The sequence below is a fragment of the Monopterus albus genome, unplaced genomic scaffold, assembly GCF_001952655.1.
Source record: "Monopterus albus unplaced genomic scaffold, M_albus_1.0 scaffold234.1, whole genome shotgun sequence".
Classification (NCBI taxonomy): Eukaryota; Metazoa; Chordata; class Actinopteri; order Synbranchiformes; family Synbranchidae; genus Monopterus; species Monopterus albus.
The window spans coordinates 252785-269424 of NW_018128114.1; the positions used below are offsets into that span (position 1 = coordinate 252785).

General features: G+C 40.7%; 2 protein-coding genes across 6 annotated transcripts in view; one reads left to right on the plus strand and one right to left on the minus strand.

Moving 5' to 3' along the window:
* LOC109971757 (inactive dipeptidyl peptidase 10-like) overlaps nt 1-8971 on the plus strand; it is a 78732-nt gene extending 69761 nt beyond the window's left edge. For 2 of the 4 annotated variants that reach the window (XM_020620204.1, XM_020620207.1), the window contains 10 exons: nt 926-973; nt 1522-1620; nt 2366-2435; nt 2650-2844; nt 2951-3005; nt 3525-3624; nt 3979-4037; nt 4823-4907; nt 6372-6445; nt 7719-8971. In XM_020620204.1, the coding sequence (XP_020475860.1) occupies nt 926-973; nt 1522-1620; nt 2366-2435; nt 2650-2844; nt 2951-3005; nt 3525-3624; nt 3979-4037; nt 4823-4907; nt 6372-6445; nt 7719-7862 (929 nt within the window). In that variant the 3' untranslated portion in view covers nt 7863-8971. Of the gene's footprint in view, nt 1-925; nt 974-1521; nt 1621-2365; nt 2436-2649; nt 2845-2950; nt 3006-3524; nt 3625-3978; nt 4050-4822; nt 4908-6371; nt 6446-7718 lie in introns of all 4 variants that reach the window. The other 2 variants (XM_020620205.1, XM_020620206.1) reach the window with 2 other exon arrangements.
* A 3957-nt stretch (nt 8972-12928) lies between these two features.
* dpp10 (dipeptidyl peptidase like 10) overlaps nt 12929-16640 on the minus strand; it is a 208487-nt gene continuing 204775 nt past the window's right edge. Inside the window, exon 26 of one of the 2 annotated variants that reach the window (XM_020620179.1) lies at nt 12929-14516. In XM_020620179.1, coding sequence (XP_020475835.1) covers nt 14379-14516 — 138 coding nt within the window. In that variant the 3' untranslated portion in view covers nt 12929-14378. The remainder of the gene's footprint in view (nt 14517-16640) is intronic. The other variant, XM_020620180.1, reaches the window with a different exon arrangement.

A 16640-nucleotide genomic window follows, 5' to 3' on the forward strand; every position in this document is an offset into this window, starting at 1 on the left:
AACTGGGTGTTGACCAACAGCAGGAGGTGAGGAGATGGAGAGCTGGGCCGAGCTGCGTAGGCTGGGTCACTCCTGGGCTGGTCGGTGGTGATGGTGGCTACTGAAGGTGGAGACAGAGAGATGATGATAATAGTAGAACAGATAGGCGACTGAGCATTGACCTTCCTGGGAGGGGAGAGTGGAGCCACGGTCTGGAGGAACAGTCCATGGGGGAACACAAAACAGTAGCTGGCTAGGGGATAAATACATACAAATAACGAAAGAGCACGGAGGAAAAATGGCCTAGAGACGAGAACGAACTGGCAAGTGACTGAGGAGTGAAACCGGGTAATATAGTGAGCAACCTAATCAAGTGCAGCTGGTGATAAGGGAGTGAGGAACAGGTGAACGTGATTAGTGTAAATGGGCAAGAGACAGTAGGAAAGGTGAGGGAGGCCAGAGCGGCCGAGCAAACCTGACAGGCTGGGGAAAAACAATAACAACAAAGGAAAGCTGACTGGCTCACAAAACAACCGCCCCACACTGGTAGATAACATAAAAAACAGGGTCAGAGCACAAGGAACCAACAGGTCAGAACTGGGACAAGCAGAGAGGACAAACACTGGAAAGTCATAATAGATGTGAGTTCACCAATGGTGATCTGCAGGAAGTGAATGAAGAGAGCTGGCTTATATACAGAGTGGCTGATTACACCGATCAAATGCAGGTGAACGAGAGGCAGGAAACCTGGGACAAACACAGGCAGAGTCTAACCTAACAGGGAAAACCAGGGACAGAGACAGGACAAAGACTGAGATTGTGACAGTTCTTATGCTGTTCTATTATCCTGATATTTATCTTGGTTTTCCTCGTAGTCTCCTGTGCTTTAATGTAATAAAATGTGCCATAAAGTTAAATAGCCTGACCTAAACTATTTGTCCTCCAGGTCCTGGAATACCACAAACTACTTTGCACAAACTAAATGACATGAACAGTAAGTACTCTGACACTGGCAATTAATTTACTATTTTGTCTTTCAGTCCATTACATCAGGTATATTTGTGTAGAAGATTTATTTATTAGTTTATTTATTTAGAGTGTGACTGCTTTTAATGTAAGAAAAGTGTGTTAATTGATTATGTTTGGAGACTGAATCCCTAAGATTAGCTCATTAAGACAAAATTCTACAACAGAGTGTAAAAAAATAAATAAACATTAGGATGTAATTAAGATTAAGGCATTTAAGTGCTTAAAATGTTGTTAAGTGTGCATCGGAGGCACTCAGAGCAGCATCTGGGGAATGACCAGTAGATAAAGGATCATGTTTCTCCACTAGTACAGATTTGCCAGTGAGGAGAGGGTGGTTAATCCTCTCTTATCACATCCCAGTTTTAGTTACCTTGAGTTGGCACAATTTAAAGCATGTGTTATTGTAGTTTGCTGATGTTGTTAAATGTGACTGTTGTGTGTTTGGTCATTTACATGCAAGTTTGAGATTTCTTCTAACTGAAGTGATTTTTTTTTTGTCATGCCATCTAACAGACCACAAGACTCTTGAAATGAACACAGTATTAAAGCATGCACTGATGGATAGGACAGTACCGAAGTGGAAAAGAAGAACTGTACAGATCAACAACTTTGGTATGAAACTGCAGTCGTCTCCCTGTGCAGAGTGTTTTGGTGTGGTTTGAGGTGGTGACTTGTTGAAACAAATGGTCATATTACAGTGTCAGACATGTAAATTCATCTGAGTGAACAGGTGCGCAGCTTCTTGAAATGACTGTGGAGCAGACCCTAGAATCACAAAGTATGGTTTCATTTAGAGTGGATGAGTCTCTAATCTGTGCTCTATCACAGACAATGAGATAGATACATGTGGAGGGCCTTTTGAGTGGAAACAGTCAAGGTGGGCGCCTTGTCGTCAAATTCTAATTCATTTCTTACAGTATTTTTTGTTTATTTGGGATTTTCATGGCATCTGTTAATTCATTAGAATTCAGAGGTCATGCACATACAGGATTTTAGACTGAGACCTACCAAAATTTGCAAATCATGTTTTCAGGGGAGCTCGTGTCTTATTCAGGGGAGCCGAGCTCCTCCAGGCTCCCTCGTGGTTCACACCATGGTAATGTCTGCTAACGTATACTGTACCGACAGTGCTGTCCTCAGAGCCTTCTCCCACTGGTTCACATTATGTTGACCTGACCGTACAGGGTGTTGAGCTTTGATATAGTCATAAAGATAAATGTACATGTAGTGCACTGCAAAATTGTCAGCTCCATTTCCAAAATGCACTGTGCAAGTTAGAATCATGTGCAGCATAAATAGTTAGTCTTTAGGACAAATGTGTAAAATCACTAAATTCTCTTGTTCACTTATTTTGCAGAACTTCGGCTGGAGTTACTTGTACCAGTTGATTTGGATGAAAAAATGGAGTACCCACTTTTACTGGTTATGTATGTATACTTATTGTACTGACTCATCTACCTATTGATGGAATTTGACTGAATTGATACAGAATCATATTCTAAGAATTCGACTGATAACCACATAGTATTTATTAACCACTAAGCTTCAAAACAAATACTCAGAAATAAGGTTTATGTTAATGTGCTAAACTGTCTTTAAGCACCATTATGATGTTAATGAACTTCCTGTGGCGTTTCACAGTGATGGCGCCCCTGGTGGTCAGGCTGTGAGTGACCTCTTCTCGCTCAGCTGGGACTCCGTGCTGGTCAGCTCAGACAGCGTCATCGTGGTTCGTCTGGACGGCCGGGGCAGCGGCTTCCTGGGGCAGAGGGTCCTGCACGAGGTTCACCACAGACTGGGGACTGTTGATGTTCAGGACCAGATCACTGTTATGGAGTATGTTTTTTTTTTTTCCTTGAGAACTTAGAAAAGGTCTGTGGTTTCTTTATCCGTGTGTAATAAGTGACAACAGCTATTTAAATAACTCACTCTAATTTTTCAGGCACCTGATCAGGCTGCCCTATATTAATGGGAACAAAGTTGGAGTTTATGGAAAGGTAACTTACATATATAATCATGCACTTTATTTAAAAGATAAGGCCGGTGACTTTGTTGTTACTTTCAACAAATCCCATACAAAGATTAAAACCAACAATGAATTCGGTTTACTCACTGTGATGTCTGTGAATCCAAAACCTGCTTTAGCTCATTCAGCTGCTCCATTGTTGTCCAAGAACACTATTAAAAACACACCTTTGAGCCACAGTGCTGCACTGGGTGAGATGGTTTTTCATCACACTGTTATGTGTGACATGAGAAGTGGTGCAGAGATCACGTGCACTGCATGCACTGTCAGCTCTTACTTCAGAGACTATAAAATGTAATGGTCGTTCTTAGCCTTTAGAGCTTTTATTTGATATAAGACGGACTTCACTTTGTTTTTTTGTGAGGAAGAAACACGTCACCCAGTGCAGCAGCGTGACTCACTGGTGGGTTTGGACAGCAGTAGAGCTTAAGCTCTAAAATGTTTCTTACAAAGCATACATAGAAAGCAATGATTTTCTTTTTTGTTCCAGGCGTATGGTGGCTTCCTGTCCTCACTCCTGCTCCTCTCCCATAGCTCGATGTTCAAGTGTGGCATTGCTGTGGCTCCTATAACGAACTGGAGGCTCTATGGTAAGGTGGACAAGCATCACTGAGTGATGCCAACAGCTGATCAGCCTACAGTTTAAATATTTAGTTAACAGTGCTAACATATATTCATTCTCAGATTTAAGGTATATGTAATGGAATTCTGATCCACTGATTCATAATCTCAAACACATTCCAGGAAGGTTAGTAAACAGAGTGGAGCAGCATTAATCATCACTGGCATGTTCTATTAGTTACAATGTCCAACAGAGTAAAGAAGTAATATTAGAAAGCACTGGGAGTGTTATCATGACTGAATAGTGTGTGAATTTAAACAGCAGTGTTGTTCCTACTCACAGTGTCTCCCCATTAACTCTTTTGTTTTTATTCTTTTTAAAGGGTCAGCCTTCACCGAGAAATACTTTGGCCCCATGGTGAAAGAGGATCACAAATACCAAGTACGACTGGATGTCAGTGGGGTTTTTGAAGGTTTCTTAGACTAATCTGGAATTAAATCTCTTTGAGTGTGCCATTATTGTCACAACAGAATTAATTGTTCACGTAGAGTAACCAGATAGCATACATGCTCATTTGTCTCAGTCCAGAACTCAACCAGTATATGCTTCTGGCTTTATGCCGTATTCTAAACCAGTCTGGGATGCAAACATGACTCATGTCCAGCAGGTTATTGTGGCATTCACAATATAAAACAAATACAGGAACCATTTTTATTTGCACAAGTGCATCATCCAGCACAAAACATCTTGCTTCTGACCTTTGTGGGAGTATCCAAGCACATCTGCTATTTTCATTCAAACAGCACGTGCAAAAAGGCTTGGTGAAGCCAAATCTGGCATTGTAGAACATGGCGACTGTTTGTCCTCTCAGGAAGTCATATTCCTTGTCTCATACCTCTGAGACAGCTGTACAAAGGCAGCTCCTCCAGCCAATAACAGGCCATTGCCATTTGGCAGCCCTGTACTCCATAATACTGCTTATGTACTGATGCTCATGCTGAAGGAGTTACTGTATGAATATTTACTCATGGGAACTGGTTGTGTTCTAAAATGAGTTTCCTTTATTAACCTAAGTCTTTGTTCATTCTTATAAACATAAGATCACAAACTCTTGAGGCGTGAGTGGAATTAACGTTACTCACTGTTAACGAGCTTTAAATGAGATGTTCTTTTGATTCTAACAAAACTGCTGCTGTTTCTGTCTGTGGAGGAGTAATTCTTTTTAGTGTCTCTGGCAGATTTCCAGTCTGCTCAGTAACATCACAGCTCTGAGTCCACTGAACTTTCTTATTATCCATGGAACAGCAGATGGTGAGTATCAGTATGCAGGTACAGACATACAAGCTGATACACAGATGTATAATAAGGCTTATTGGCAGGCTAACAATTAAAAACAGCAGTCTAAATATAAGGTGAAATGCAGACTACACTTGCTTGAGATTGTGACTTGGTGTCCATTTGAAAATGCAGTACAGTATTGTATTTTGTTCCTCATTGACAGAGCTGCCACGTTTGTTTGAATCATGCCAAAATAAAACAATTACTAAAAAAAAAAAAAAAGCAAAGCAACTGATTATTTCTTAAAGTCTTGAGTTAATGACATAAATTTACCTTAAAGATGTTACAAAGACTCATTCAGCTATGGATGAAATACTACTGAAAATGAATGCAGGTCATTTTTTACTCGTCTTGTGCATTAAGAGGTGTAGAATATCCTGTACATCATAGGGTTAAAAAACACAAATTGTCTTCACATCTACCATGTTGTGCTGAGAAAAAAAGTCCTCATTTGGTTTTTGTGATGCATACTGAGCAGTCTGTGAGTGAGTAACCTTATCACAGCATCGAGAACATGATGCAGACAGCCTAATCGTCTTCTGTGTGCACATGCTTTGGTCAGGATGACTGACAGATATGTTAGCAAAATAAATTTTGCTTAGGGTTTTCAAAGGAGATTTTTATCAGTTTTACTGCATATGGCCTTAGAATTCTGCACTTAATACACACAGCATTTGCAGGAACTGCACACTTCTTTTTACAAAATAAGCACTTATGAGTAGTTTATCTAGTTTAGTTCAACTGTATGGGTATTTTACAGTTTTAAAGACCCATATTATCATTTTACTTAGAGCCATTTTTGAGTTTCCAAATGTCTACTTGGACACAGCCTTAGACAGAACCATTCAGAATGCTCTGATTTGTTCACCTTTGTGGCTGTAACCCCACTGTGTCTGGCTTCACCTGCAGTCACGTTTCCATTTGAAAACAAACAAATAAATTAGGTGAGTAAAAACATTTTTACCAAGTCTGTGCCTCTCTAAGTTTGGTTCGGTATCACTACTAATTCAAATGACCACAAAGTGTTGCCTTTCACCAGAGTTCAAGAATAGTATGTGGATATAACATTTTCACGCTTGTGAACAAAACCGGGGTGCGAAGGGGTTCAAAGATTATTTGTTTATTTTTACTCTGTTGCTACTATCAATGTGTAGTAAAGGATTTTACATGTTAAAGCTTTGTATACAATAATTGTCTTCAGCTTTCTGTGCATTGATTGGTTGAATGTGGCAATGCCGGTGCTGATTACATCCCTGGCCTCGACACCGTGTACTATAATGTACTGTTACATGTGAAGTAACTTCTGAGTTTTTTCTGTCTGGGCACGTGTTGGCACTACAGTTAAGTTTCAGTAATTGCCCAGCTGTGGAAGTGTAATGACTGAGTAGCTGTATCAGGCCATGATTAAGCTCTTTTAATTGCCTTATTCTTTTTCAGCCTCTGTTCACTTCCAACATTCTGCTGAGTTGGTCAAACTGATGTCTGCATCAAATGTTAACTACACTCTCCAGGTGACTGCTGCCATTTCTTCTTAGTTACAATTCATTTCACTTTCCTAACAAGAGCAGACCTTGATGTTGTATTTACAGTTCTATCAGGCACTTACCTTTCTTATGTCACTGTCATCACAAGTTTGGTTGTGCACACACTGTACATACAACAAAGGCAGCTGGGAGTCACTCTGTCATCACAAGTTTGGTTGTGCACATACTGTACATACAACAAAGGCAGCTGGGAAGTCAGGTCACACAGCCACATCAGCACAGATCTAAGACTCTACTTAAAAGTAGCTTATCTTAACACCAGGAGTCCTCGTAAACCAAACATTTCTAAGTACGAGATTCCTCAAAAGGCCTCTTCACAAAATTGCTGAGCAACCTGTGCGGTGAAAGCTGAGCCAGATTCAACGTTTTCACTGCACAGGGTTGCGTTGTTTTGTCAGAGCACCCTGCAGTGCTGGTGCTGGCTGCAGTGAACGCAGTCCCCCATAGAAATCAGTGGAGAGGGCTGTGTTTTTTTCACACCATTGAAACTTCATCTCCTAGTCTGCTCAGTCATTGTCATGTGACAGACTTCTGTTGTCATGGTTGCACTATTAAACCATACCAGGTTTATGCACAAAACCAACTTGGTATGGTTTAAAGAAAGATGATGGTTTGAAGTGGGACAGTACCGTCATATTTGTTATGGGATTGTTGGCTTGTGCGTGCCTACTAGATCCATCTCAATCACATTACCCTTATGAATGTGTCAATACCTTTCTCAAAGTATTTCTCTAAAAGGATGACACAAGGTGCACTACCTGCAGCAGCCCACTAACTGTGAGCGGTTCTAGACAGTTCTCAGAACTTCATCTAGATCCAAACAGATGCAGGAGCTGCATCTACACTACAAGTTAGGAGTCCTGCCTCACCCCTTATGTTCAGGAGTGTTACATAGTTTTTGGTGCATTGAGTCTTTAGATTTTTGCTGGTATTTTTTTCCAAGTGTTGTGTTTGGGTACTGTGTGCATCCTCAGCATGATATGAGGTTTTGGTCTGTGTCATAGAGGTCCACTGATGTCCAGAATCTTTTAAAAACACCTCAGTGAGTTGCACGGCTGCACTGGGGGACATGTGTCTTCACTGCTATAAACACTCTCTGGAGTTTACTTTGACTCACACTAACTCTATGACAGAAAAACAAATTCACTTTTTCCTCCTGTTTGATGCTGAGTTTGACATTCAGAATAAAAGACATTCTAAATTATTAAAAATACTGTACACTTTACCTCCTGTTTCCCAGATTTACCCAGATGAAGGACACAACATTGCATCTGTCAAGAGCCAGCACTACATGCTAAACTCAGTGCTCACCTTCTTCAGGCGCTGCTTCAAGGACGATGAGGTTGAACTACCACAGAAGAGGGAAGATAGAGAAGATAACTAGCCCATAGAACTTTCTGTGGCAAGACAGTTTTGTGAGAAGTGTAGCTAGTGCTGTGATGAGCTGATAATGAGAGGCTGTGTTTTCCTGAAGGCCTTCCGTCTGTAAAAGCACTCCACCAGTATCGATGAACATCTGAAGACCTATAGCGTGTAAGATAAGTGTGATGGTGATTCCAGGGTCATGTTAATGAAGTTGTGGAACTGAAAACGTGTTGTTGCTGTAATCTAATGCTTCAGAATATAATTATTGTTTTACTGAAATATTTGTATCATGTACTGTCTACAGTGTCAGGGAGTCAAAGAAACTTGTATTTTTCCATTTTGGATTATAATCTTTGCTGATTGCTATTATTTACTGTGACTATGTTCAATATCAAATTTTGGGACATCTGTCATAGAAGAGTTTTTGCAGGTGCCTTTACTGCATTACTTTCCAGCCTTAGAGCCAAAACAGTGTTCAGATACTTACAATAAAGTCTAATTAGAAATTGCAGATTGAAAATTGTCTGCACAGGAGTACCAGAGCATCCTCATGTTGTCCTGTCACAGGACTGACAAAGAATTACCTTATGGTGATTTTCAGCACATTTAAAGTAAGGGAAACCATTGAGCGTATACACACCAGGTTTACTTATCTAAGGGAGGTGGGGGGAGGTGATTTTCATATCACCTGTGCTTGGCAATAATTTTAATCCCTTCAGCATGTGTGTGTATTTCTTGCCACCCCAGCAATAATTGCAGCCACTGTTACAGTACCTGCTGTTTGTCTGTGAATGTGCTGGATTGATGTAAGTGGATCTGGCTTTTCCATAGGATCAACTGCTTTCCCTTCTACTTTGTCTTATCTGCTCAGTGTGAAATTTCACTTTAACTAATATTCCTATGGCTCCTAAAAGCCATGTTTAGAGCAACATATAGGCCTATTTTGGAACCAGTAGAAAAATTAAAGCTAATTGCCTCCTCTATGAATCTCCTGCATCGCCCTGGGGAGGCTTTTGGCTTTGTACCATGGATGTATTATGAGAACTGAATCCTGAACTCAAACATGGTGCCAGGTCACTTGAATGAAAATTGCTTGCCTGTCACATGAGCCGAAAAATCTTCACTAAAAATCAGCATCTTGTTCATTTTTCCTGACAAAAAACAAAGCATTGTCCTCAGGATATCTTTCTTTTCTCAGCTCTGGAAAAGTTTTATAGATATAAAACCTGACTAATATTCAACGTATAAATAATAGCAGTGATCGTGTTTGCAGTTTGATGTGTCCTGTCAGCAGGTTTATAGACTGCTCTTTTATAATGGTGTTCTATGGAGAGAATGCTTTGTGGGCCACAGGAGATTTTTCAGTACCCAAAGAACAAAGGAAAAATTTGGCAGCTGAGCGACATCCAGCTCTCTTAATACATCTGTGCACTGTCCTGTTGAATGTCCATGTCTATTACAGACCGCCTAGTGTAATTCTGTGGTGGTTAGTGCTGTCAATAACACTGATTTAAAAGGGGCACAGTAAGCAAACAGGTCAGTGGATGATTGCATTACTGCATTACATCCTGCAGCACCTCAGCTCCCCAAGGACCTATGCCCAGGTTCTCTTTGTGGACTTCAGCTTGACGTTTGACACCATCGTCCCAGATGTCCTCCACTCTAAACTGGCCCAGGTCACTGCCTGTGCCAGATTTCTGATGGACAGGAAGCAGCAGGTGAGGCTGGGGAAAATCACATCCAGCATCCAGACAGTCAGCACAACCACCCCCCAGGGGATGTGTGCTCCTCCTACTGCTCTTATCCCTCAACACCAATGAATACACCTCAAGGGACCCCCCTGTTAAACTCCTAACATTTGCAGTTGACACCAATGGTCTCATCTAAGATGGTGACAGCTGTCCCTGTGGTGTGGTCACAATAACCTTTAAGCTGAACATGCTCAAAACAGTGCAGATGAATGGACTTCAGGACAAACCTTACTCAACAGCGCTGTATCAGCAGTGGAGTCCTTAAGGGTCCTGGGCTCCACTATCTCCCAGGACCTGAAGTGGACGTCCGAAATAAGGACCATCACCAAGAAGGCACAGATGTACTTCCTGCTACAGCTCAGGAAATTTAACCTGCCCCAGGGCTGCTGATACAGTTCTACACAGGAATCACTGAGTCTGTTCTCTGCTCATCTCTGTCTGGTTTGGCTCTGCAACCAAACAACCCAGGAAGAGACTCCAACAACAGTCAGTTCAGAAAAGGTCATCGTGCCAGCCTGACCTCCATGGAGGACCTGAACACCTCACGGGTCAAAAAGAGGGCAGAGAAAATTTCTGCAGACCCCTCACACCCTGGACACAAACAGTTTGAACTCCTCCTCTCTGGACGGTGTTACAGGTCACTGTGCACTAAGACAACCAGGCACAGGGACAGTTTCTTCCCCTGGGCCGTCACACTGATGACCAGTTAACCCATGACTGTTTAACATGAGAACAGCCCCAGTCCTCAGTGCATTAGCTCACCTAATATTTATCTGATAAATATATCTGAGAAGAACGAGAGTTTTTGTTTAGTTCTTGGTTTGTTTGTTTTCTTGTTGTCCTCTCTAAGCACATCGAGAGCCATTGTACTGGAGTCAAATTCCTTGTGTGGAAACTTGCTCTCCATGCTGCTAACAGCTGCTAACCACACCACTGTCTGTACATATTTGATCTGTATAGTCAGTAGTTCTTACACATTTTTAGTTTTTTTGCATTGTATCTTGAAAACTGGAGTCAAATTAAATGTGTGTGCATATAAATCTGGCCTATAATCTTGATTTAGTATCTAATTATCACTTGAGTACAGTATGAAGTAGTCTACATCATGATTAGTATGGGTATTAGGAGAAGCAATAGCTGGTTTACAAACACAGTGGGATAATTACATTTGGGAGTATTTCTTGGCACGGCACACTGGCTTACTGGAGTTTCTGTTGGTTGCCTGGAAACTTCACTGTGACTGTAACTAGTCTAGTTCAGCACATAGTTAAAAACCATAACTTGTCATTTTACCACACTGATTTTGTACTGATTGAAACAAATGAGATATACATGTAAAGTGCTTTTTGGTGAGTTTAAGATGCTGGAACGCCTTTGGACAGATTCAGGCTAGCTGTTCCTCCAGTCTGTGTGCTAAGCTAGGTGGCTGCTAGTGGTAGATTCATATAAAACCAAATGATTGCCCAAAATATAGGTGCACTGTTTGTGACTAGCAGGCTGTTTTCTCACTCCACTGCTGAAGAGGGTGAAGGTCTGTTTGCTGCCCTGAAATCTAACTTTCAAACATGCATGGACACACTAAATGTGTGACAATATGAAATCTGACAGCCAGTTGTGGTTCACCTGCAAACATCTGCACACATGACAGCAGAAAAACATGACAGCAATTGTGCTGGATTATGGAGTTTTTGTTTGGAAACCGGATACCAGAGCTTCTTTCAGCTATTTGTATATTAGTCTTTAAATTTACGAGATGCTATGTGAAAACAAGTAGAGCAGAAATGTTCGTGGAGTGAACACTGATGTTTTTGTGAATATTTCTCAAGGTTTACAGAACTTCAGACTTTATTTCTTCAGTGGAGTGTAGATGAGCTAGCAGGCTAAAGCTACTGGACTTGTATTGCTACCACCATGAGAAAAAAAATTAAGTATCTTGTTAAAATGAGAATTTTTTTTCTCATTATAACAACATACTTTGCTCATTTTTACAGGATACATTCACATTAAAACATTTTGGAGTGAGTGCAGTGCACACACTCGCTCTTGAGCAGCAGCCTACCTTAGCTCACTCAGTTCTGGAGTCTCTTTCTCGTCAACACCTCCCATTTTTCCACACAGTGACCAGCACCACGTTTAGGAGGTGCGCTCCAGCCAGTCCTTGAGAATCACTGATCTGACACTTTAATCCATAAACAATAATTAGCCCACAAAATAACACATGAATGCAACTCATTAACCATGATAAATAAAAATTACCCTGCACATGTCCCGATGATGTTACAGGGCTTACTGACAGCACGTAAGGTCAGTGTGTGGCTGCTGCTGCTCACTCCAAGCTGTGCACAATCACATTAGGGAGTAGAAATGATATGCTCCACTCTCGGGGTGTGTGCTATCATATTAGATACAGTAGCTCTTCAGGCCATCAATTTGAAACTATATTTCTATATAGGGCCTGTGTTGTATACTATATGTTGATCATGCCGTAAAATAAAAATTCATTTTTAAAATGTATGCATGGTACATACAGGATTACGGCTGCAGGCACCACAGGGAACTGATTTTTCTGTGATAGTATCTTGAAATGGTTTACACTAAAATTGTGTTCTTTCTGGCAATATATATTTTGTTAAAGTAGGTTATACAGTAGTGACGTCATGCCAGATGTCACTGGCTAGAGACTGTGTTACTCCATTAATATATGTCATGTATTATGTTACAAGTTAATGTTGTGTCCTGTTTTGTTACACTTCTATTATTAACTGTGGGTTTCTTTGCATAAATTGAAGAATTTCAACTACATTGTCAAGATTTTATGTATATATGATGAATAAAACTTTTGAGTTTCATAAAAAAAACCTAACAAATGCTCCTTAGAGGAGTTTTATCTCGAGTTTGGTATTTTGTTCTCTAAAAACACAACCAAAACCTCTCGTGGAATTAAAATATATTGGCACGTGCATCGTCTGCGCTGTTGACAGATACCAAAACCAGCTCCGGCTACTTCCTGCAGATTTATGAGTTTTCTTCCTTCAGCAGAGTTGACGCCGTCCATTCAGGCCAGCAAGCGTAGGCACTGGGTAATGAGCACAGACACACAGTGTTGAGGCAGCAAACACAGTAAACATGCAGATCTTTGCTGCTAAAATCATTAATGTAGGTGCCCTGTGGCCATGACTGAGTGCTCTAGTCTCTTTAATGTGACTTCTATCATGAAAAATAGATGAAATATTAAATTGAACTGTTGAGAAGATTGGATTCTTCATCCTCTCAGACAATCAATCCTACAAACAAAGGTGGCTGAATCGATTCTATGCTGCACGGTGTGTCTTTTACATTAGTATAACTCGTTGTTTTTCACTGTTTTTTATTCATAATCATCACTAGAGGACAATCACAATAATCCCTAAACCTCAACCCTTCCCTTTCCCCGTTCAAACAGCAAAATGAACAAGACGCGTTACAAAATCCATCCTTAGAATAAAATCAACAGCTGGAAGGAAAACAGAAAAGAAACAAATAAAGTACAAGACGTCAAGGTCAAATCAATCCATCCCCATAGACTAAACTTTCTATGAGATTTGACATCTCAAAAATATATTTATGTACACACTCTGCTGTATTGTACTGTACAAAATGTGGCAACAATTGACACATTCCCTGTAGACATGCAAACACCTTACTGACACTGTAAAATTTTCCATCTTAGCACAACCATTTTCATTTTTTTCCACTTATTTTTTTCTTTTCTCTCGAGTGTCCAGAAACAGGGACAATGTCTCTTGACTTCAAGAAAGTTCTTAAATCTGATGGCAATGCACTGAAATATGATCTCACACCTTTCATCACTTGATTTTAGATAAAGAAGGTTAAATGACAATAAGATCTTTTGAAGTGTGGCCTGAAACTGAAATGACTATATGGCCAATATTCATAACTAATTCATGACCACTGCTGACATAGTGCTCTAACTGTTTCAGATACTAAACTGACTGCAATGCTTTGTCTCAAGGACCTGAGTTGACATAGGTTAACATTACACTGCTAACAGATTACTATTAATGCCAGCACATAAAGTTACAGTATGTTGAACCTCATAAGGCATTGTACATGTATGTCTACACAAGTCCCCTGTACAATGAAGTGTGACCCATGGAGATTGTTTCCATTTAGGTTGGAGGTGGAGGGCTTCATCAGGAAATTGCACTTACTCAGTATCGGCTCGGTTGCGGTGAACTAGTGTGACTAAACACTTTTGCAGATGACTGGAGCATTTCCTTGTGCAGCAATTCAACAACCAAATGAAGAGATGAGACCAAAAGTGTCCATGTGTGTTCTTTTCTTCCCAGGTGCTACCACAAAGGAGACCAACATGGCAAAAAGAGTGAGCTCGAGAGAGAAAAAAAGAACCATGCACTCGGATAAATGTGGATGACTACAGCCCAGAGAACCTGCACAAGATGGAGGCAGTCTTCTGTGTGCTTTGCCGAGAAATGGAGCATCCCGAAACTGAATTGGCTTTATGCTGGAGGGCAGTTCCTGCATCAAGTCCCAGTAATACAAGTGTCACTGTTGTGTCCTTCAGTTATCTTTTCAACACATTTATACACAGTCACACACCGGAGTGCTCACACACACAAGCACACTCACACTTCAGAGCATTAACACCTCCAACCCAGTGTCCATGTCTGGCTAAACACTTGGTCCAAATGCGAAAGGCCTTGATGGATTTTAGTTAAATTCTCTCAAGCTCTGCCAAAGGTCTGACCCTCAAAGCCTCCTGCCTACTCCTCCTCCTCTTCTTCCTCATCGGGCAGTGGTAGTAACTCCTCTTTTAGACATTCCTTGTAGAAGCCGGTCAGTGTGGTGTAGAGGTGCTGCTGGCTCTGCAGAGACAGGAAATGGCCCTCATCTGGATAGATCTGGTGGGTAAAAGGTGAGTAAATTAGTGAACAATGGTTTGCAGAAATAAGCTATTGAGCAAATAACATCTTAACGAAATGTGTCTGTTACAAACCACAAATCACTGTGGCTAAATGTTGAAGCTGGTGCAATATAGCATCTTTTAAATCATTCTGATGGCAAATGTTGTGCAAAAATGAAGTCATGCGCATGAAAACCCATTAATCATTAGTGTCCTCAGGTTGGTAGAGACCATACAAACTAAAACTATAATTTGTATTGGACTTAAATTCACCAGGTCATCAGCAAGGACTCCCAGTGGATGTTACTATTTCTCCATATGAGCTGTATGTGTCGATAAGCATCCAAGTTTCACTACAACAGCTATATGAGGTGACTCAAAAACCCGTTACTACAGGCTTAAAGGGTTAGTTTGGAATTTTTCAAGTTTGTATTAAAACAATATTGATCCATGTGTGTGTGAGAATCGGTTGTGGTTGTTGTTAACTTTTCCTACACTCCAAAAAACGCACTGTTCAGCAGAGTCTCATCTGAAGCTTCAGCAGTCCTGAGGTACCATGTTCCAACGTTACCATGTTAAATACACATTTGTCACTTTGTCTCTCTGGATTCCTTGTCAAGCTGAGTTAGACACATACCTTATATTAGCCATGTGTAGGTCACAGAGTGAATCAGAAATGAGGAGGGATTCCAACTGTGAAGCATACGTCTGTGGGATGTGTATCTTATGTACTGTAGGTGAGCTGCTAACTGTAATGTAATCACTGTGGCCTTTTTGTAACAATATCTTACACATGGAGCTTTACTTTGGTTGACTGATGAACACGGGTTACCACAGTACGTTTTTATTTGCACTTACCACCTTGCCAGCTGTTGTTAGCCCAGCTGGCGATGACACAGCCCTGCTCTTTCAGAATTTTTCTCACAGCACTTCTCCTACTGTGCTAACTGTCATCTGAGAAATGGGCTTCAAATACACTTTGCAAATGGTGCATTTATGTCCATTTCGACACAGCTTGGTTTCAGGAGAAATCTCAGAAACACTTACTGTATGCCCATTACTCGTCTCTTTCAGACCACCCAGCTAAATGCTGACACAGACCTTGTTTTATGTCTTATAAGGTGCAAATGAGGCAGGAACAAATTGGGGTGGCTGAGGACAACGATGCTGGCATGGCCCTAAGATTTCACATATGTACAAATATAATCAAAATATAACTCGAACACAGAATCAGAATTCTTTTTACAAATTATTTGTGTCCCACAACTGCAAGCTGCAAAAATACTCTCCAGGTATCAAATCTGCAAAGTACAAATTTGTATCCATGACTCTGAACACAGCTTGAGAAATATGTAAAAGCCAGTTAACAACAACACATGTGACAACTAAAACATGTCACTTCAGAAGGGAAAAATAGATGCTATCTTTAAAGAACACTGAAGCCTCCTGTGGGTCTCAGCCTAAACACTGGAGTGCACTTTGGCATAAAACAAGGACTGTGCATTTTGTCCTCATTTCTTACAGCATTTTTGTGTTGTGGGTGAAAATCTCCAGAACCGCGGCGAGTAGGAAGAGATACAGTGGTTAAGACCTATTCTCACATGCTGTACATATGGACACATCAATGTACTGTTGATGGAAAAAAATAGATTGTTTTGAGGCCAACTTAAAAATCTTACATCTATCCTAAATACTAGTACCTATGACCACTAGATTCTGGCTCAAAAAAAATCTAATAGACTGTAATACTGTACCCAGGACTGTGCATGTGCTAGTAGTTTATTTCTTTATGCACATTCAGTATTTCTGGGTCCCTGCTTTGATTGTGCGGTAGCTTGAGACCTTTGTTGCATGTCAGCCACCTTTATCTCCCCATGTTTCCTGTCTGTTAAACATTTACGTGACTGCTGCAGATGATGATGATCCATTCTTTTCTACAGGCTGATTACTCCAGTTGTTCTAGAAAGCATTTTAAATGAACTTTTCTGTAACCGTCTGCAAAGCTGATGATACTCACTGCTGTGGGTTATGAGATAAGATCCATCTGACATCCCAGCAGCAGCACTGTTTGCACATATTATTTGGCAGGTTCAAGCAGATGTAATATGTTTTGCTACTTTTA